At 54.3% G+C, this 20,914-nt stretch overlaps 5 protein-coding genes across 5 annotated transcripts; 1 reads left to right on the top strand and 4 right to left on the bottom strand.

Moving 5' to 3' along the window:
* Positions 1-2,699: 2,699 nt before the first annotated feature.
* Positions 2,700-3,833, bottom strand: TRIREDRAFT_53091 (threonine dehydratase; the record flags this gene model as incomplete). The annotated part of the gene is made up of 2 exons (XM_006961058.1): positions 2,700-3,696; positions 3,751-3,833. The coding sequence occupies 2 exons, from the start codon at positions 3,831-3,833 to the stop codon at positions 2,700-2,702; spliced, it is 1,080 nt and encodes a 359-aa protein (XP_006961120.1).
* A 1,740-nt stretch (positions 3,834-5,573) lies between these two features.
* On the top strand, positions 5,574-6,933 carry TRIREDRAFT_73519 (uncharacterized protein). The gene is made up of 2 exons (XM_006961455.1): positions 5,574-6,278; positions 6,353-6,933. The coding sequence occupies exons 1-2, from the start codon at positions 5,815-5,817 to the stop codon at positions 6,828-6,830; spliced, it is 942 nt and encodes a 313-aa protein (XP_006961517.1). The 5' UTR covers positions 5,574-5,814; the 3' UTR covers positions 6,831-6,933.
* Positions 6,934-7,301: 368 nt separating this feature from the next.
* On the bottom strand, positions 7,302-11,215 carry TRIREDRAFT_73517 (uncharacterized protein). Its single transcript, XM_006961057.1, has 7 exons — positions 10,221-11,215; positions 10,031-10,169; positions 9,849-9,937; positions 8,899-9,777; positions 8,532-8,832; positions 8,339-8,468; positions 7,302-8,266 (listed from the first exon to the last, which is right to left on the bottom strand). Exons 1-7 carry the CDS (start codon positions 11,034-11,036, stop codon positions 7,408-7,410), a joined length of 3,213 nt encoding a protein of 1,070 aa, XP_006961119.1. The 5' UTR covers positions 11,037-11,215; the 3' UTR covers positions 7,302-7,407.
* Positions 11,216-11,595: 380 nt separating this feature from the next.
* On the bottom strand, positions 11,596-12,545 carry TRIREDRAFT_1679 (uncharacterized protein; the record flags this gene model as incomplete). The annotated part of the gene is made up of 2 exons (XM_006960850.1): positions 11,596-12,442; positions 12,520-12,545. 2 exons carry the CDS (start codon positions 12,543-12,545, stop codon positions 11,596-11,598), a joined length of 873 nt encoding a protein of 290 aa, XP_006960912.1.
* A 2,160-nt stretch (positions 12,546-14,705) lies between these two features.
* TRIREDRAFT_54675 (uncharacterized protein) lies at positions 14,706-16,751 on the bottom strand (the record flags this gene model as incomplete). Its single annotated transcript, XM_006961056.1, has 3 exons — positions 14,706-15,384; positions 15,456-15,821; positions 15,910-16,751. The coding sequence occupies 3 exons, from the start codon at positions 16,749-16,751 to the stop codon at positions 14,706-14,708; spliced, it is 1,887 nt and encodes a 628-aa protein (XP_006961118.1).
* Between the last annotated feature and the right edge of the window lie 4,163 nt (positions 16,752-20,914).

Below are 20,914 nucleotides of genomic sequence, written 5' to 3'. Positions count from 1 at the left end.
GATTGGAGAGATGCGTTGCTGCAAGGATGGAGTTTGTCCAGGTCGTTCTCGTATTTTTGGCAGCCGACCTGCATTAGCCCACCTGTCCAGGGACTTCAGGCACTCTCAGGCCCCAAGGCCAAGACCTCCAGGGCCTTTTGGGGGCTTCTTGAGCCCGTTTAGTGGATGGAACACGGCGGCCGTCGCTTATCACAGCGCAGCACCTCTGGAGGGAACAGGCGATAACATAATCCACCCTCCGGCTCGCAGATGCCGTGGCCCAGTCTTCTGGCTGCTACAACCTCGTAATAAAGCGCTCAATAGCAATCACTTTTGTCTCCTCTCACCAACGACCTCAACAACACTGAAGCCAGACTGCTGGCTGGATCCCTGCGGGCTGAACGCCCGGATGACGAACCCGCCGCTCACGCTTCCCCACCTCCATCATCCCCTTGTCTGCTGGCCCGCAGCGGCATGTGGCATGGATGGGCTCCGTACAGGTCGCAATATTGGTTTTGCAGGCAGCGTCAATAGTGGCCGACATGCTCGATTCGGGCCAGCTGAAAGACTGCGCTGATGCCCCGGATGTTGTTTGATGCTTCAATGTTCCATCTTGTCGAAGAGCGGCCGGCTTGGCAGCGTAGACGCGGTCAACGAGCAGACAAAGGGTCCCAAGGAATCCACTCACACATTGCTCTTGGACAGGACCTGTACTGACAAGCAGAAAGCAGTTACTAGCAGTCAGCGCTCCCTCCATCGCCATCCCACTTCTGGACCCGCTGGACTGCCTTCGCAACACAAGCGGCCGTCGACGTGGAAGGGCGGCAACCATTTGCTTGCCAGCATCCGACGTCTGTCTTGGCGTTATTACCACAGCTTCCCGGTGAGGGTCTCATGAGGCGCCGGCTATCACCAGATCGGCATAGTAGCCACTGCTCACCAGGGGCAGCGTGATCGATACTCTCGGCAGCCAGCCGTAGCGCAAACCTTGGGGCCTAGGACGGGCTGCTAGCATGTGCGATTTGCAGGGCATCACCCGCGACGATTCGTGCGACGAGGTCATTTCACATGGGCTGTGCCGCAAGCCACCAAGAAGAGGATCCAAGGTGACACACTGGGGATACGAGAGTTCAACTGACGACTAGCCTTGGGGAGATGGGGGACACAACCCGCAAATCACCTGGCTGCTCTGACGAAGTCTAGGCTCTCGTTCCCGTCACCTCTGCGAAATAACGGTAGCATGGGCCTCGGCGAAAACTCTTGCGTTCATCTTCCATCCATGGGACGAAAACGAGGCAACGGAAGAACAAAACGTCTTCCACATCGAGTCAAATATCGTCTTCGGCGCATATGCAAGGGATCGTGGGCAGCAATATGCCCGCGTGTGGTTGCCACGAGTGCAGATTGTTGCTGCAGGTTGTCAATACTGCTACCACGAACAGGGTCCTTCCTTTTGCCTCTGTACTTGTTCAATCTCCATCCATGGCAAACTCAGAGGCTGACTCTTGGCTCTTGGGGGGCAACTGGCCAATGAGCTGCTGTCTTTATCAATTCCACGCAAACCAGTCGCGAACATCCGCACAAGGATAGATGCTGCCTGTCTCGTTTATTCTGTCACCTCCAAGAGAACTATATGGCTCCACCACGCAGAAAGCAACCTCACTGTGCACTCGAGACACTTTGAGCAACAAAGCAACGGATCGTACTGCATATGAGTTTCTCTTGAAATCGTCTTTCTCCTTCTTCATCCCGGGCTTGAGCGATTTGGGAGTCTATGTATATCAGAAGGCCTTCAAAAGAGCCGCCTGAGAGAGGTTCAAGCTCCACCATGCACAACGGGTGTAAGTGAGCACCTGGGAAACACCACAATTTTCTTCCAGGTCCTGTTTGCCTGCATCGGAGCAGGTGCAGAGCCGCAGCCCGCCCACACCCTCCTCGCTTCTCGTGGGCAGCCGCTTGACAGATCCTAGTCCCTCACGGATCCTCGCCACAGCAACTGGCCATACTTGCGTCTAGCTTGCACCGTCTTGGCTACCACAATGCAGTTTCGCACATCCACAATGCAACGTCTGTGATGGGCCTGGCCATGACCTGCAGCTTGGCTATCTCTCAACAATACGAGGGAAGAGGCCGAGAACCAACGGCCCAGCCCTTCACCGCATATTCAGTATCACAGCTCTGAGTTCAGCAATCCCAGACTGCGTAGTGTCTTTCCTCGGCCAGATAACCTGCCGAAATGCCGGTCCCTTCCTCCGCATGCAACCGTAAGGGTACTCTCTCGATCAGCCTCACGGTGTGGGGTGGCACTTCCATGGTTCGCCGAACATATTATTTCCCGAACGAAGACCTAGCACTCAAAAGGCACGCTTTGCACTAAATTAAGAGTGACCATCTAGCCACTGCTTGAGTCTCTTTTGAGCCTTTGACTTTACCCGAGAGTAACACGCCAAGAACATCTTCCTCGTCCAGCTGGAGTCGAAGAACGAAAAAGAAGGGAAAGCCATGCCACGGAGGATTCCGGACGCCATGGTGGCATTGGTCGATGCTACCAGCAACGGGACAGACGCCTTCAGCCATGTCTAAATTTACATTTTGCTCTTCTGTTGTCCGGCTTGCTAATTTCCATGTCTCGCGGGGCCATGCTGCGAACCGTCCCTTGCCATGGGAACAGTCTAGACTCATCGTCTACACCATGACCGTTCCGTAATGTTCCAGGCCTATCAGCTCGTTTGAGCAGAAGCCAAGCTTGAAACATATTGCTCCAATATCTCGTACGATATATTGGATCCTCCACATACGACAAACACAACCACACTGTTCTTGTTGAGGCCGGGAACCAGCTCCTTCAAGCGGCCGCTGTACACGACGGCAAGGCAGACGCTGCAGGATAGTTCAACCAGGAAATGCTCCTCGCTAGCGAACCGCTTGCAGGCAGCAATGGCCTCGGCATCGGAGAAGACCACGGTGGACACTTGGTCGCGGAGCCCGTACTCAAAGGCCCTCTGGCAGACGGTTCTTGCGCCAAGAGTGGTGGCAAGGCTGGTGATGGCGGGCAGCGTGATGAGCTCGCCCGCTTGAACCGCCTGATGAAGTGAGTCTGTTCCTAACGTTTCGACAGCAATGACTCGAGTCTGCTTCATGGACAGATCGTCGAGGCCCTGCATGATACCTGACAAGAGGCCGCCTCCGCCGACGCTGCAGACGATGGCGTCGACGTTGGCTATGCGCGCCGTGGCATCGTCGTCCGATGCGCCGTCAACGGAGACCGGATAGTGCTTGACCATTGTGGGAATCTGCCGTGCAATTTCGTGCGAAATGCCCGCGTTGCCGTCCCAAATCTCCTGTGCGTTGAAGGGAGGCACGTAGATGGCCACGCCTCCTTTGGCACGGGCTTCCTCCATCAGAGTGCCCGTCAGATAGTCGTCGGCCTCTTGCCACGAGAGGCCCTTTTGGATCACGTCCGCGGCACCGGCCTTTCGCAGCTTGTCGATGGTGTAAGCAGTCGTCGACAGCGGCACGACAATGGTGGCCTGGCAGCCCAGGGTGATGGCGGCATGAACACAAGCCAGCCCGGCGTTTCCTCCTGACGAGCAGTAGAAGTGGGCTTTGGCAGCGTCTGGCCCCTGTGCGGCGAGCTTGGCCATCATGTAGCTGCCTATGCCGCGAGACTTGAAGGACCCTGAGGGCTGGAGGTTTTCGAGCTTGAGGAAGACATTGCTGGTGGTTGTGAGTTGTAGGGCGGATTGTGGCGAGTTAGATGTGTGGGCTTACCAGCCGGCTAGCTCTGAGAGGCTGTTTGACTTGATGAGTGGTGTTTCGATGTAAGGGATCTTTGTGTTGGGTGTTGATCCCATTGTTGCTAATGAGTAAAGATTTGAGTGTGAGTCTGCAATAACAGCCGGGGGGGGTTATCGAGGAATGAGTACGCTGATGCACGCGGAATCAATCGGCAGCGTCCTGATATGAGGGCAATGAAGGCGTGAATGAATGAAGCAATGAATGAGCGTTAAGGCGACGTCTATGAACTCTTTGATGATATTTATACGGACTGAAGAATGGACGTTATATCGGGCAACGAGGCTTCGAAAGATTTCTTTACTACAGTTTAAAGTAGCACTAGTGAGGGGTTAGCACGTTGTTAATCTGACTCGGTCGGGCATTTTTGTCTTCGTTCTGACTGGCTGCCTGTGTCTTAGTACCTACTGCGTAAGTACAGTATATCCGCTTGGTGCCTTGTAGTACGTGTTTCTGTGTCAAAAACCGTTGCGCCCTGTTGTCTTACAGACATGTACTCGTGCGCCTTTGACACATAAGGTAAATACTACCCGATTGACAAGAAGCAGGCAGCAACATATTAGATTTTTTTCCCCCCCTCCACTTCGCTTAGGTTCTGCTCACAACCATCGCCTACCTACCTAAGACAACAGCATCAGTCAAGCCATCGACATTGCACTTCAGAGGTCTCAAGGGCGTGGCGTCTTTCTTGTTTTTACAGGGCCGGTTAGTGCCTGGCTACACCATACTGTAGTCCTCCGGCTGCATTGATGTCTCTGATTTTGACTCCCGCCCTGCGTGTAATTGATCGGCGATGCCTTTCTTTTTCTCTCTAGTGGCTGACGGGGAAACAGGCTGCATTGCTTTTTGTCTGTTCTTTTTATATTTTTTATTTTTTTTTTCAATTCTTTTTGCCCCTTGCAGGTTCCTGTCAGATCTTTAAAAAAAAAAATGCACGAACCCGTTTTGGTGGGACTGTGTCTCGTCTCATGCCTCTTTTTGTGGTTGTGCCCGGTTTCTCTCAGCCCTGTGTGTTCACTATTATTGAGACATTCTCGAACTATTCCCTATTTCAACGACAGAGCCTGGAGAGTCCAGATTGAGTCGATTGCTCTTCTCGATGAATGAAGCTATTACCCGAATCCGGTCAATTGAGTTTGCCGTGTCCCTCGGTCGGTTTTATCTTGAGTGAGGCGAAAATCGACAATGGTTTCCGTATGCTGCACAGCCACAGCTGGTTCCCAGCCCAGATTCAGCGTACCGATACTTCCGATTTGCCCTTCATCTCAGCACCCGTCCAAGTACCATTCAATCCCACCGTACCCAGACCGGCTGCCTCCAGCTAGCAAGTCAATCCCCCCTCGGCAGAGATCTCGACCCTTTCGAAGACATAAAAAACTCTTTCACCACTGACGTAGAGCATCCACTGCAAATGGCAAGCCACCTCCCCAACTCACCCAATCGCCATCTCAGCGCATCTCCAGCAGGCCCCACATCAAAGCACTTGAACAGCCCACTTGAGCTCCGCCTCAGCCACAGGCGCAGGCACGCAGTACGTCATCCAGTGACGAACCACAAGCCCGACTTGCCCCGCCACAAGCATGTGAGCCCCTCTATAGCCTTGGTAGTAGCAGATTCTCCATGGGCAAGCCACACTTTTTTTTCGTTGCGTTGAAGAAATCTGGAGACTGATCATCTGCTCGTCCTTCTTGTTCTGCTATAAACACCCCCCCAAATTCAGCTAATGAATTCATTGACTCGGGCATTTCTACTCGAGTGTTGATCTTCTTCTTTTTTTCCTGCTCTTTTTCGGTCCCGTTTGCGTCAGTTCAAACGGGGCTTTATTTATTCCGGGGTGATTCATCATACCGCTCTTCTGACGTTCTTCTTCCTCTTATCCTCCTCCACACTCTTTCTCTTACAACACCTGCAAAACACATCACCAACTCAAAACTCAACCAACTCAACACCTCTCCTCTATTCTGCCTTTTCCCATCCTTTACCTATCATATCCCATCCGGGCATCACATCAAACCGCATCAGAAAGAAACAACACCCATCATGGGCGCCCGAACAGGCTTCGGCCTCAAATTCGTCCAGTGGTTCGTCCGCGGTATCCAGTTCTGCTGCGCCGCCATCGTCCTCGCCATCTACTCCTACTTCCTCGCGACGCTGCACAACCACCGCCTGCCCATCGCCACCAGCCTGCGCGCCGTCGAGGGCATCTCCGGCGCCGGCGTCCTCTACACCCTGCTGGCCCTGCTGACGCTCTGCTGCCTCGCCGGCCACACCCTCGTCGCCTTCCTCGCCGTCGTGCTCGACGTCTGCTTCATCGGCGCCTTCATCTACGTGGCCATTGCCAACAAGAACGGCGCCGGCACATGCAACGGCGTGCTCGACACGCCCTTTGGAAAGGGTCAGTCGGATGCCACCGTCAAGGCGCACAGCGGCTTCACCACGCTGCCTAGCTTCCACACTGCGTGCAGGCTGCAGACGGCCTGTCTCGCCGTTTCCATCATCATAATGTAAGCTCAACCCTAATATCGATCTTAAGTCATCCAGATCTCATGGAAAAAACTAACACTCTTTCCGTTCCCAGCTTCTTCTTCCTCCTCTCCATCCTCATGGAATTCGCCCTCGCGCGCCACCACCGCAAGGAGAAGCGCTACGGCCCCAGCCCCCAGAACGACTACACGTCGGGCTTCGGCCGCCGCACCAGCACCAAGAACACGGGCTTCTTCGGCCGCATCCTCGGCGGGCGCAAGGTCGTCGATGCCAGCGAAGAGGGCAACATGCTGCCCCAGCACCCGCAGCCCGACCAGCTGAACCACCCCCACGCGGACAGCAACGAGATGTCGGCGAACCCTTACGTCCACACCGACTACAGCAACAAGTACGAGTCTGGGTACGGTTACTCGGGCGTCACGGGGCCAAATGGCACTGCTACGACGACGACGACGACCAACACTGCGTATGCTGGCGCCGGTGGGTATGCGGCTCCGCAGGGCACGGCTGGATATGGTCAGCCGGTCAACTACCGCTACGACGACGGCATCTACGACCATGCTCAGCATTAAAAGACGAGGCCATTCGAGCTATTCAATCATCTTATCTCCAGGGATGTAGCCACGGAACGCCTAAACGTGAGAAACGAAATACCCCCCCAACAAAACAACAAAACATTATGTACGAGTGAATGTATATTACAAGTGAGCATTCGAGGAAGAAGAACAGGATCGCCCTTCTGGTATTCCATGAGAGGAATAATCCGCCAAAGGGGGCTGTCAACTTATGAACGAAATATCAATCTCATGTACAGAGATAGGGGACAGGGTAGCAACCTACTCCATAAGAGTTTTGACTTGGTCTCAACTCGGCTTAATAGTAATAAATAACAGAATATCTATCTCTATGCTTTTATGATGTAGCAGCAAGCATCTCATGTGCCGTGTAGTCATAAAACCTTTGATATGTTCAGTCTCGTAGAGAAACCCAAATACGGTAGTGTAGTCTGCGCTCACACCCCCCCTTTACCATGCCTGTACACACAAACTCGATACAGTTTCTATCATTCGCTCAGTTGCCAGAAAAACAAAAATGTCAAAGAGAGACAGACAACAAAGGAGGTATTGCATGCAAAACGAAAATAGAAATTCACCCCCAAGTCGACTCCCCATGGTCCACCTCACTCATCGCATCGTCCCCGCCAACCATCAAATCGCTCCAGTTGAGATCCACCTTCTCCAGCTCCCTCGAGAAGAAATCCTGCTCCTCCCTCATGGCGATGCGAATGTCCGCCGCGATGCGCTCCGGGTACCGCCGCACGTTGAGCCAGTGCGTCAGGCTGCGCAGCGCCTGCTCCAGCGGCAGCGCAGAGTCCACCTCGGCGTCAATGTCGCTGCCCGCCAGCCACTCGTCGCGCAGCTCCGGCCGGCAGTGCAGGTACACGGCCGTGATGACGCGCATGTTGGACTGCCGCCACTTGCGCCCGCAGTACGGCACCTGGCCCTTGAAGAGCTTGAGCGTGTACAGCCGCAGCTCCGGCTGCGGCACCCGCAGCGACTTCTTGAGGATCGTCGACGACTTGTACTGCACCAGCAGCAGGTTGCGGTGCGCCTTGTTCTTGCAAATCTTCTGCATCACCCGCAGGTAGTTGATCAGCGAGAAGAAGTTGCGCCGCGAAAAGTCCGTGATGGGCTCCAGCGGCAGGTTGCTCAGGGGCACCCCCATCTCGTCCACCTCGGGCCGCATCCGGACGTCCTCTACGCCGTCGACGGCCACGTCCTCCATCTGGTCCACTTCCGGCTCTTCCGCCTCCCGCTGTCTCTTAATCGGCGGCGGTGCTGCGTCGTCCTCGCTGTCTTCTCCTTCTGGCTGCTGCCCGTTGTCGCCCTCGCCCTCGCCCTCGCCCTCGCCGTGCTCGCCTGTCTCGGCCGCGTCTCCTCCCTCATTGCCAGCCTCACTTTCGGTCTTATCCTTAAATCTAGATCGGATGTTGCAAAACTGGAAGAAGCTACAGTAGAGAGTTAGCAAAACAGGGACTATGGAATGCATCTCTCGGAATAAAGGGGATTGCGTCTATTACCTGTTCTCAACGTGGTCCATCTTGCTGTCGACCACTTGTTGAATGTCCTGATGGGCAAAGAGCTTGAGCACCAGGGGAAGATAGTTGGAGTCCAACAGCAGTTGGGTCAAGTACTCAAACTTGAGAACGTCTGAGACACACGACATGTCAGCTGAGACATCCACAACGAACGATACCTTGGGGCAACACTCACGCGAGACTCTGAGCCACTTCAGGAGAAGAAGGAGAATTGCGGTCATGGCCTTGGATGTAATCTCCCGTGTTCGAGTGGCGTCAATCTCCTCGGGAGACGGCTCTCCTTCTTGCTCCTGCTGGCCCTGTGCATTCATATCCATGCCCCTCTGCGACCCATAGCCATTAGCACCAGGGTTGCCGGCCCTGTTCGTCATTCCTGCCATCTGATTCTGCTGCTGGGCCACAATAGCCGTGACGTTAACAAGAATTGGGCGGAGCAAAACAATCACAATGGACTGAAGATGAGGCAAGGCATTGGCCTACGTGGTCGCATTAGCCTTGTGTATCACGGGAGGGGGCGGGCAGGAAGCAAAGGCGCAACTCACATAGAAACGTTCCACCGCGATAAGCCGCTGCTTGTCTCGTTCGCTCAGCCTCTCCGGCTGTGGACCAAAGTCAACCTCAGGGCCAGGGAATGACCGTTCTTTCTTCTTCTTCTCTTTCTTATCTTCGGCTTTCAGCTCGCGCAACACCTCCTTCTCCTCCAGCGTGAGCTCATTGAGGTCGAGATCCTCAATGTCGTCATTGTCATCTTCGTCTGCATCATCGTCAGCTTCCCAGCCGCGTTCAAACTTGAGGAATCGCTCTCGCTCTTCCCAAAGCTGACGAGTTGCCCGGGTCATCCTGACGCGCGAGGAGAAGATCTGCCCCGCCTCAAGAATCGAGGCGGGAATATCGCTGCCCTCCCATTTCCTAGACACCAGAGGATTGCCATATCCCGCTTCTCCCTTCCCGCCAGCGCTGTTACTGGTGGCATCGAGAGGAGGGTACATGAAGGGGAAATTCTGGTTGGTCTGGTAGTTTTGCTTCTTGCCTCCTTTCCCGCCGACGCCAGGAGACGGCGGCGGGGATGGCGCCGGAGTGGCGATGTGCACCGGCTGGTTGAGGATGGATGCGCCTCCCAGTTGTACGTTGGGGGGCTGGGGGATGATGCCGTTGGCAACAGTTCGGCTCGTCATATTAGGCAGAGGTGGAAGAAGCGACGCATTGTCGGCCTCTAGCGGTATCAATGGCTGCGGCGGAACATAGGCCGGGTATTTGGATGTGATTTCCTGGCGAAAGACGTGATAGTCCAGGGGAGATGCCGTGATGGTCTCTTTGCTCTTGTCGCCGCCTGTCAACTCGCTGGTGGCCTCCTTGACACGCTTGAGGTCTTCTGTTCCGCCAAAGACGAGGAGGATTGATTTCCAGAACAGCAAGAAGATCTATACGCCATCCGTCAAAAATGTGCTTCCAAGTATAAGAAAGCTATCCAAAGCGCTGCGAGTTCGCTCACCTGAGTATGAGGCATGGTATTTTGTTCATCCCATCGCAGCTTGGAAGTCGCCAGCATCATAAAGTCAACCAAGGAGGGATTCAGCTCCACTGTACGTCCAGGTTAGCATGTGCGTGTCCTCTCTTCGCTTGCTCCTCATCTCTTATTCAAGTAGCGTCTGGAACGGCTTCTGCGATACATACGTAGTGTTGCTTCCGTTGAGGCCATATCCTCGGGGTCGTTCAACGTCTCCTGCACCACAATGTACATGATGGTCAAAAGATTCATAAGTTCGTCCTGGGCATCCTGCGCATTGCCCTGTTGGATATCGCCAGACCTGTCCTCGCGTCAGATTCTCCTCTCAACGTTTCCAAGCTCTCGCACCGCTCGCACCGCGTGAAAGTCAAGAGGCCCATACCAGTGAATCTCAAAGACGTTCCTCAGCGCCTCCCAAACGACCGGTATCCCTCCCAGGGACGTCAAGCACGCCACGCCAGCCTTCATCGCCTGGAGCTGCGGGATGCTCGCAATGGACCGGCTGTTCTCGTCCGTCGCGTGCGGCATCGCCGTGTCGCCCCATCTACCCAAGACAAGGTACATAATCTTGCCAATCGAGTTCGCCCTCAAGGCCGCGTCGTTGCTCTGCACGCCGGCGATGGCGGCCTGCACGAACCGCGCCCTCGTGTCGTGGTCCGCGTCGTCCCAGCCGTGCTTGCCACCCGACTCGTGCTTCCAGTGCCACTCAAAGGCCTTTTGCGCCGCGTTAAGGCGCACCCACTGCCAGAACTGGTACACGAACCACTCGTCAATCTCCTCGGCGTGCGGGCCCATGTCCGAGTAGACAAAGTCGTATGCCGCAGGGTCGGCGGCGTTGACCCTGGCGACGATGTGCCGCAGCTGCATCAGCGACAGAGAGTCGGTGGGAGCATGCTGGGGGGCTTGCGACCGGACGCCAGCGTTGTTATAGCTGCTTGCCGAGGGCATCGTCGAGGGCCCGCCTTGTGGAGGATTCGCCTGCCGCTGCGACTGTTGAGAAGCGCCTCTGGACGTGGAAAGAGGCGGCAGCTGGGGAGCTGGCGATGGGTCGGCCGAGTCGTCAATCGCAGACTCGTCCTGGGGGTACTCGACAGCCTCGTCCGCTGCCTCGGGGGGCGCCTCGCTCGACGGCTCCGGGGCTGGTTTCGCTGAGGACCACAAGCTGCTCATCATGGGCGATGCGAGGTTGTGGAATCTCGATGCTCGTAGCAGTGGCACATTGCGGGGTGCCGCCGAATATTCTGCTTCAAGGGAGGGGCGTTGGTTAGGCCATGGAGGCTGCGCAAGATCACGGCTGCTCAAGTGAAGAATAGAGACAAAGAGGAATTGTGCGGATTAGACGAGATGTCGCGTGTCGACGCCGGTCATGTGCAGCTCCAGCAACTTCAATTTGGAGCTCTCGATGATCAGGAAAGGCAAGGCAAGGTGAGGCAAGGTCGCGGTGACTGGAGGGGTCCGTGGGAGCTCTCCCATTGGCTGTGCAGCTTCTCGTTCCCCTGAGGTACTAGTGCCGCCTTAAGATGCAGCGCAGGTACTTTGAGCTACCACTACCTAGGTACCTTGCGTAGACTTGATCATTCATCATGAACCTCAGATCTCATCTTGAGGCTGCAAGATTCTTAAAAGTGACCAATAACTTTAACCAAGATGATTCATCTTCTGATATGTACAATCTTCTTCTATATATACAACTCCCAACACGATCCTGATCCGCGGGGAAATGGCACTTCTCTCACTCCTCGTCCGAAGAACCCTCTCCCGATCCACCACCACCCTCACCATTCTCGCCCTTCTCCGCCTTCTTCTGCGCCCGCCTCCTCAGCTTCTTCAGCCGGTTCAGCCGCTTCTTCTTCTCCTTGATCTGCTCCTCCTTGTCCGCCATCTTCTTCTTCGCCTCCTCCTCCGCCTGCGCCTGCGCCCTTGCCTTTTTCCGCATCGCGATTCTGCTCTTCTTCCCCGGCCGCTTTCTCCTCGCCTGCTGCTCGCTTTCAACTTGCGCGCGATTTGCTACCTCTCCAGGGCGGGCCTTTCTTGTGACTTTAATGCTTGTGACCTTCCAGGGCATCTCAAGGCCCCAGTGCCGCACTTTGGACCGCGCAAGGACGTCTTCGCCGCTCACGGCTGCCACCTCATACTCGTGCCTCTTCTCGGGTGACACGTCTGTCGCCAAGTAATATGACAACGGCGGGCCCCTGAGGAGTTTTCCTTCAACTACCTTGTCGTAGTCCTCCAGAACGACTTTCGGCGCCGGGCCAGCCGTGCTAAAGAGCCGGAATGCATAGCCCTCTTCATCCTCGGCTTCGCCATCGTCGTCGTCGTCGTCGGGCGTAGAATCGTCAACTGGAGTGCCTGGCTCGCTTTCTGAATCCGAGCCGAGAGCTTCATTTGCTGATTTGCCATTTGTCTGTGGCGGTTCAAGCACAGGCAAGGCAGTTGGAGGCTGCGGTGGACGAAAGGCGCTCTCGTCTATGCCCAGTGACTTGGCGATTTGCGCATTGAGTCTTGCTTCCAGCTCGGCGTCTACTTCACTCTCGCTCCACGAGGACTCATCTGAAGCATGCAACTCCTCTCGGCGGACTCTACGCACCATGTTAGCTCTCCTCTGCGAGACTTATATATGAGATATCACATCGGATAAGTAGAGGGTACCGCATACCTCTTTGCATCGGGCACCTCAAACATGTTGGCTCTCGCGGCTCTGAGGTGAGATGAGACAATGAATCCTTTCCTCATCCAATGGCAGGCACCAACTGCCGTTTAAGTGAGATGAAATGTATATGTAGAGTTAAAGTAAATGCAAGAATCAGCGTCAAAGTAAGCCAAAAGAAATGGGTATATGGAATGGTATCGCGCTTCAGGAATTCGTGGAATCATGAAGTCGAGACGATTGCAAAGAAAACTGGATATTCAATTGTAGTTCAACAGCCGCTTATCTAATCGTCCCACACCACACAACGGCCAAGGTACTCAGTACCTACCGCGTCCATACAAGTTTGCCCTTTCCAAAAGTAGCTAGCACTTCCACTCAGGCACAACGGTAAAGGCTAGTAGTACCTACGCCTCTAATGTGCCTTAGGTAGTAGAACTGGCGACGATTTTCATTCTGTGCTCTTTTATACCGTTTCGAGCCGTCAACTTCCACATCACCATCATCTTTCAGATCCCAGTTGGTAGCCCGTAGAGTCACACTTCAACCGCCCCCAAAAAGCAGGCATAATACATACTCTCTCCAAGATAAACCTCAGCAATTGAACAGAGAAACTACGCTCCGAAATCACATTCATATCTGGGGCACCCCCCACGCTTGGACCCCAAACTCAGCCAGAAAAGCAACCCTCCAAGACCACAACAAACCACCCCATTCACAACTAATACTAGGTACTACTAGTAGATAAACTGGCAAACAAACAGAATTCCAAATTACCCGTAATACATCCTGCGCGTCCTTCCCCCCTCCCCCCCTTTTTCAAAATGACATACCTTACAGAGGTACCTACCTCTTTTCAAAGGTTGCCCATTAGGTATTAATCTATTTTCTGCACATTTATCCTCAGCCAATACCACGTCGCCGTCCAACCAAGATACCTACGACATAACAAGTCAAGGAAGAAAAAGGGGGGGCCGGCGGCAAAGGCCACGGGTTTTCCCACTTGACTTACATGCTGCACTGCTACACAACATGCCTACTACTATGTACATCGTGTATATCAACGGGCTTCCCTTGAGAGAGGTAGAGAAGAGGCGTGGCTGGTCGCGACACCTTTGCGTCGCATTTTCATGCCTTCATGCATCGTTAGACCATTTCATCTTAGACGTGCAGGAAAAAGGAGGAGGCATTGTAGATACGCAGAGGCCTTTTTCTTGCTTCTTTCTATTCCGATTCTGCTTCAATATACGGACCCCCCTTGACCTCTTCTTCTCGTCTATAGGTACCATTTGATATCTTATTCTGTCTTTCTATCTTTAGGGTTCTTGTTTTCCTTTTCCACTTTTGTTCCCTTCCCTCATTCTAGGTACTCAAGCGGCTAACATGTATGCTGATAAGCTGAGCGGCACGCCCAACTCACATCTGTCCCATGTCGTCGACAAAAGTCCCCTTCCTCAGGGCAAGGCTGCCGTTGCATGTACTTCTCGCAATCCTGCAGACCGTATCAATTCAGCCCCGGCCCGCCTCTCTTCCAATCGCAGCCTCACGTAAATGACTCTGGCCTAGGTAGTCACTCATCTCGCAGACAGAAACATCAAGTAGTCGTGTTGGGTATTGATACTATCATGGTATCTCAGCGTCACCTCACATCCAAGCCGCACTCTCATCGCCCTGGCCTCAATCATCATCAGACGTGACATTTACTCCATTCCATACCGGATGGAGGATCAAAACATTGTTTTTTTTTTTTGTCCGGCCCTCGATCCCATCACTCACCTAGCCAAAGTCCAAGTGTTTCAAGTCCAAGTGTTTCCCTTTTAGATACACACCGATGTAGTACACACACATATAGAGTCGTGCATGTGGGTATATGTTTGTGTATATACGTGTATGTATATGTATGTGTATCCCCCTTGGAAGAACCCCCCTCCTGGAATAAGTCTCCCAAAGGACGCGCCACAGACGCCGCAGTATCAAAGTGCCATTGTACACATGTCCCAAGTCATCGTCAGAAAATAAGAGAATGAGCAGAAAACAAGGATCCGCCATAGAATACAACCAAATACAAAAGAGAGAGAGAGAGCATTGAGAATTCAACTGCTTCAGCATAACACCTTTTCCTTGAGACACGGCAGCAAAGGAACCCTTAGTGTACGAGTCGCGTTCTGGGGTCGGCTCAAGTGATGTCGCAAGCCTTAATTACCATGCCAGGAGTAGTTGTGCATGGGTTCAAAAGGCGCCCGCGACTCGGTCTTGACTGAGGAGCCAGCTGCTGTCCCCGGCTTGTACGGCTCATGAGGAAATGGGTACGGTCGTGCGTCGGTGCTGGCGTAGGCTGTGCTCGAACTAGTTTCCCCAGCCGTCGTGGTAGACCATGCTTGTGACGGCGGGTAGTATTCCCTAGACGAGGCTGGAGCTTGCGTAGACGATCCGTATCGGTACTCGGGCGATTCGCTGCTGCTGATGGAATTGGCGCCGTGGACGGATTGCTGGCCACTCTGGCGTGGACTCTTGTTTGGTCGGCCGTTGTCGACATATCTGGGAACGCTCAGAGCGCTATCTGCATGACCGCCAACCGCTGGTGTGCTCGTGCTAGGTGGCAGCTGGGAGCCCGAAGCTGGCTGTTGCACGTAGGTGTACTGCCCGCGAGCCGATGACGATTGCTCACTTGCCCCCATCGAAAGAGGCAGCGGTGGTATCGAGGACTGCAGCGCCACATCCTGGGGGTCTGATGTGTAGTTTGACGCGCCCGAGATGGGCACTTTGGGGTATGAATCGGTGCCCATTGTCGCCGCAGGATAGCTGCCCGTACCAGATGAGGCGACCTGGGGGATGGAGGCATTGCTGCTGCTTGCACTCCATGCCGAATATTGACTACAAAACCAACATCAGTTAGAAAAGCGGTGTTTACCAAGATGACAGATTTAGCTTCTGGAATGGCTCACTTGGACCTCAGTGAGCTCAGCTGTCCACTTCCCGGGACTTTGGGAGAACTAAAGGTGAAACTCGAGCGCGGTACTTGAATGTCCACACTTCTCTTGAGCTCTTGAGGCTTGACGCTCAAAGCTCCAGCGACAACCCCCAGGCCAGTTTCTACTAGAGCCTGGCCCCTTGATCCGGCACTCGAGCCGAGCAGGGGAATCTCTTTACGGGCCTGGAAGTTGCGAGGGCTGCGGCCCCGTACTACAATAGGAGCCGTCGTGGCTTCTGTCAAGACAACCTTGGAGTTGTCGGACAAGGTTCCAAACACCTTGAGGTGAAGCACAAAGTGCTGCTGGAGCTCCTTTCGTCGACCGTTGTTTGCTGTAGCGCTGTTTTGATGTCAGCAGTCTGTATCAAGGGGAGGATCGCAGCCCAAAGGGACGAGCAGTAGGGTGGAGGGGTTCGGGTTCAACAAACATTCTGAACTGCAAGCGACGCCAGCCAATGGGATAGACGGCGTAGTCTCCATCAGGCTCGGATCCATCGTCCTGGAAAGGGATCAAAGGGAGGGCGGCAGGCTCCTGATCCGGGCTCTGGTTGATTTCGGGGGCATTCGGTGGAGGGGTCTTCCACGGGATGACAATAAGACGAACAGGGTTGCCATCTACAGACTCGATGGCGGAGATGGCGACCTCCATACTGGACACGGGGAGCGTCTCATTGCTCTCGTTAACCACGGAGAGCTGTCCCCGGGGGGTAATCAGAGAGCCGCTGATCTGGAACAGGTTTCTTCGGTAGCAGGTCAATTCGGGCTGAAGGGCAGTTCCGTCGCTGGCAGTCGATGGCATCTCGGAAAGAAAGAACATGCCATGGAGCTGGGCCGAGAGCTCCAGCTGCTGCATCCGACCTTGTTGATCCACGATGGTGTGCTTATCTTGCGTTCGTCTGAAAGCCAAAAGCTTGTGATCTTGGTTCACCGTCAGTCGAGAGCCGTCCTCCCGCAGGTCTTGAACGATTTCCTGATAGGCTGCCGGTTCAGTCTGCGAGAAAGGTCTCTTCAGGCCGGAGTAGCCATGCTGAGCGGACAGGCTCGGCTGTGGGTGTCGATCATACGCGACAGAGTCTTCCTGGGAATAACGCCCATAGGGGTAAGGCTGCTCATGGCCGCTACGGGGGCGGCCTGGGAGAGGGGATGCCGACGCCGAGCTGTGGAAGCCAGAGTCCATAGTCGTCGTGCCCAGTCTGTTGGCTAGATGGGCGGAGCCGTTGTAGGTGGACCAGAAACTGGAGTGGGCAGGCTCTCCTCTGAGGTCGGTCATGGTCACTGGATATGCTGTTGCTGTCATTATGGGCTCATATCCCACTTTCAGCTTTTACGTTTTGCTGAAGAGACGACGGCGAGTCTTCGAGAGAACTGCTGAATTCAGGGGCTGGTGTCGCAATGGATACAGAGGCAAGTGACGAAGCCGGTGCTGTTGTTTGCCACTGGGGGGGGAGGAGTAAACCGCTTCAAAGCTCCTTTGTAGGAAGAAGGCGGCTAGGGAGTAGAAGTGTCAATGCGATGGAAGAGCCTTGATGAACAGGACAGTAACGCAAAGGTGAAAAGCAAAGAGGTATGCCCATAGGCATTAAATGGAGCTTCAGAACGGCAGATGATGGAGGGGAGTGGTTGATAGATGTAAGAGGTCCGGCACTGACCCGGGAGTGGGAGGATATCGATCCTATTATTACGCACAAGTGCATGTATGTGTGTGTGCGCGCCTGTGTGTGTCTATAAACATGGCCAGATGGGCGAGACGGGGTTGCGGGCAATACATCCGGGTGAGGCCCGCCGGTCCTTGCACCCCAGGGACGGGACCTAAACAAGATTGGCCTTCTGTCTACGAAGAGGGTCTCCAGGGACGCTGGTCCACTCCGATCCATGCTCTCTTGACGAGCAAAAGGACTCCAATAAGGCTAAGTAGGACTCGCCTCGGGCTCTTTGACACAAGCGCCGGTCAGGCGCAGTGAACTTGTGGTGAAAATAGCCCAGCAACTCGCCGTGCATGCAGCCGTTCTTGGAAGGAGGATGGGGGTATGCTGCGGCAGTGGAAGGGGGCCAAACTCGGATCTCGTTCATCAGACGCTTGAGGAGGGGGGGATCCCCGGGATTCCCTGCAAGCTTTTGAGCTTGACATCCGGTGGCATAATAGCAAACAAACATGCCTGGAAGTCGCTCCAGATAGTATCGCCGGTGCGGTTCGCCCAGATCTTTCATCATGTCCAAAGGGGGGCGTGTCGGTGATTCCTGTCTCTTCTTTGCCTTCTTTTCTTTTTCCTTGCTTTCAAAGCACCTCATGTTTATGACCCGTTCATGCAGTCCGTCTGTGTCCTCTGCCGCCGAGAGAAGTGAGACTCAAAATTGTGGATTAAATGCCAGTCACCCATCAATGTATTGTAAGCTTTTCCACTGGCAATTGGTGGTGGGCCGCGTCTCCATCCGACGCGAGACATGGAACAAAGCCTCGACAAGTGGCGTGCAAACTCCGTTTCCAGATAGCCAAAGAACACATGCTGCCTTCGTACATAGAAGGTGCGTAGCCGTGGTACTGCCCTCGCGAGTGTCCGGGAGAAGATATCTAGATGCAAGCCATGAAGGGTAGAGGCTGAGCGCCGGCTCACTCATTGTCCAGATATCAGGGCAGTATTCTTCCTCGAGGTCGACATCATCGAAGCCTGCTGTTTCGCGCTGCTTGCGCACACCCCTCCCCCCCGTTTGGTGGTGCCCGCAGTTCTTTCTGCTTTGCGTGCAGTCAAGAAGGCAAAGAGGCGTATCTCGGGGGCTTTTTGCTGATGGCCCTTGCTAACCCTGCTAGTTCACAAAGTACCTGACGGTACGGAGCAGCAGTACCCAGCCCAAGCAGCAAGCCGTATGCCGTTGTAACGTTTGGTATTGCAGGTACAGTAGTATGAACGGAGCAGACGTGGGCGCCCATCAATCTTACTCGTACTTCTTTGAAGCCACGGGATTTCCCTCTCACTCTATCTCTCTTTGTCAAGGAGGACCCGACCACTAGCCTTCGCATGTACCGAGTGGTAGGCGTGGAGACGATTCTGCCGAGACGTGCACCAGGGGGGCTGATGACCGGCGCAGTGCCTCGAGGCTAGGTGCGAGCCTGTCTTGGAAAGAAAACATGGCTGTTACCCGCCTCGGCATGGTGGGAACGCCACTGGACCTAGCAATTCGACACACTACATGAAGCTGCAGTCGAGGGTCCTGCTCGTATCAAGGCGAGCAGGGCGAGGTTCTCACAAGCTGCTGAAGGATGCATTCCGGAACTTAGCGAACCAAATGTGGCGGTTGTGCAGATTGAGGCACAACACTCCGAGGCCAAGAATAAGCCAGTCTAGCAGTGTCGTTTCCAAGAGCGAAATCGTTTCCAGAAGATGGGCGTGAATGGAGTATAGCACCAAGGCGTAAGAACAGAGTCTCAACTGTGCCTCAGGCTCCGAGATCTGCCTCCTTTGTTGTAGATTACTGCGCGGACAGACACATGTTCCGAGCCAAGAAGACATAGGGCCGTGCAGGCCCAAAAAGTAGAGTACTCCGAACGGCTCCGTCAGAGCAAGTCCTGTGGGAGTACCAGTATTCCGTACAAACACGTAAGGAAGAACCTGCGACTAGGCAGGGCAGCCGCTCCAGCAGTCAAAGACGAGGCAAGCAAAGGCAAGACAGGACAGGATTCGAGAGACACTTGCAGGGATTTTGGTGGAGGCACACCTCGACGGCTGGAGGATCCCTCTGGGAGGGGGGAGGAGCACATGCAGTACACTCCAAGTACCTGTCTGTACAGACAGTGGTGCGACCTGCAAAATAAGCCGAGGATGTGTGCGTGTATGCATATTCGTGTGTGCGTGTGTGCGCAGACGCCTTGCCCATGCTCGAGGTTGTGTTCGCTTGTACGCTTGTACCGAGATAGTACGCATCACAAGTAGTCCCTGTCGTGATCTCAACTTGACAGACTGACGAGAACGACGGACTCAAAATCAGCAGGCTTGCTCAATGCATTCGTATCACATCTCGAAAGCGCAAATTCGAGCAAGGGACAATGGCAAAGAGGGAAACTCACGTTGCTATTCGAGGAACTTGTTCCTTGCCCGCCGAATCTCCCCGTCGACATCGAGGCGACGACGGGGGCAACAGGGGAGTCGCGATACGTACTTGTACAGTACAAGGGTGCCCGACAGCGGAGTCTACTGGCCCAATTGACGTCGCCTATTCGAGTTCGTCCGATCGAGGTGTGTCGAGCGGCTAAAGAGAGGTAGCTTGCGAAATCATCTGGTGGTGACGCTCGAGCACGACTACTGCTTGGATCAGTGCTATGTACCATTGTCCCCGACCGCCCACCGTTCATCCAAAGACCGAGGGACAAAGGGGGAAAGCAACGTCTGAAGAAACATTGTCGGAGAAGTACTTGGTGGCACAGGTCGTAAAAACCACCACCACTAGCCATGGTTGGAGAGATCATGAAAAGGATGGGTGGGCTTTGATGGTGGTGGGGCATGGGCATGGGACCATGGCCGGCCTTGTTTGTAAGTAGCACTTGTATCACCTGTTTGCATGGATGATGGGCTGAAGCTTGATTGACTCATGGCGTATGCGGGAAATCGTGACCCATGGGTAACATTAATCGGCCTAAGAAGAACAGTCGAAGCGTTGCAAGCATATGAAGTACGTACCTGTGCGAGGCACACCTCGAATGCCAGAACAGCATGGATTTCCACACCATGGTTGCTGCAAAGCGGCATGGGTCATGGAGGCAGGCAGGAAGAGAAGTAGGCAAAGAGACCAGGAGACAGGCAAGGCAATACCTAGTAGAGCTCGAAGTAGGCATCAAAGTCTGTCCGGCATGAGAGAGCCGCGAGGAACCATGCCCGGAGCATGCAATCCGAAAAGACAACCCATGTAGCAACGCTTCATATATGCTTTGTACAAGAAGTTCGTACAAACAGCCCAGATGCATTCAGATGGCTGGCAGCAGGAGTATGTCGTACTCGCAGATGAGCTCTGTAGGTAATTGTATGTAAAAGATGAGCAAGAAAGAAGGGTTGAGTGATACCAAAGTGTGTGCGCGAGAAGGTGTGCATGGTTGTGCGTATGATTTCAGAAAATTCGTCACAGACAAGAGATATGAGCGCCAGCAAGCGAGGCGGCAAGGCTGTGGTTGTGAAGGCCGACAAAGCAAGAAGACACCTTCAATGTCATTGTCGCCACCATCTCCGAGGGTGCGAAGATGTGTCAAACGGAGGCAAGCCAAGCACGACGCCAACGCGGCAGTCTGGCCTCGGTCTGGTCCCTCGTCTCCCACCCTCCCCCCCTTCGAATGCCGTGCCCTCCTATGCAGCAATTGGATCATCCTTGCTCTTGATTTGCCTATCGCAGCCACTGTCTCTCCAGCGCCAGGAAGGGCGGCGCAACGGTGCGGTGCGTAAGGGTGCAGAA

The sequence above is a fragment of the Trichoderma reesei genome, assembly GCF_000167675.1.
Source record: "Trichoderma reesei QM6a unplaced genomic scaffold TRIREscaffold_1, whole genome shotgun sequence".
In the NCBI taxonomy this organism is placed as follows: domain Eukaryota; kingdom Fungi; phylum Ascomycota; class Sordariomycetes; order Hypocreales; family Hypocreaceae; genus Trichoderma; species Trichoderma reesei.
The sequence above is the reverse complement of the archived record's forward strand: the minus strand, read 5'-3'. Positions and strand labels throughout refer to the sequence as shown.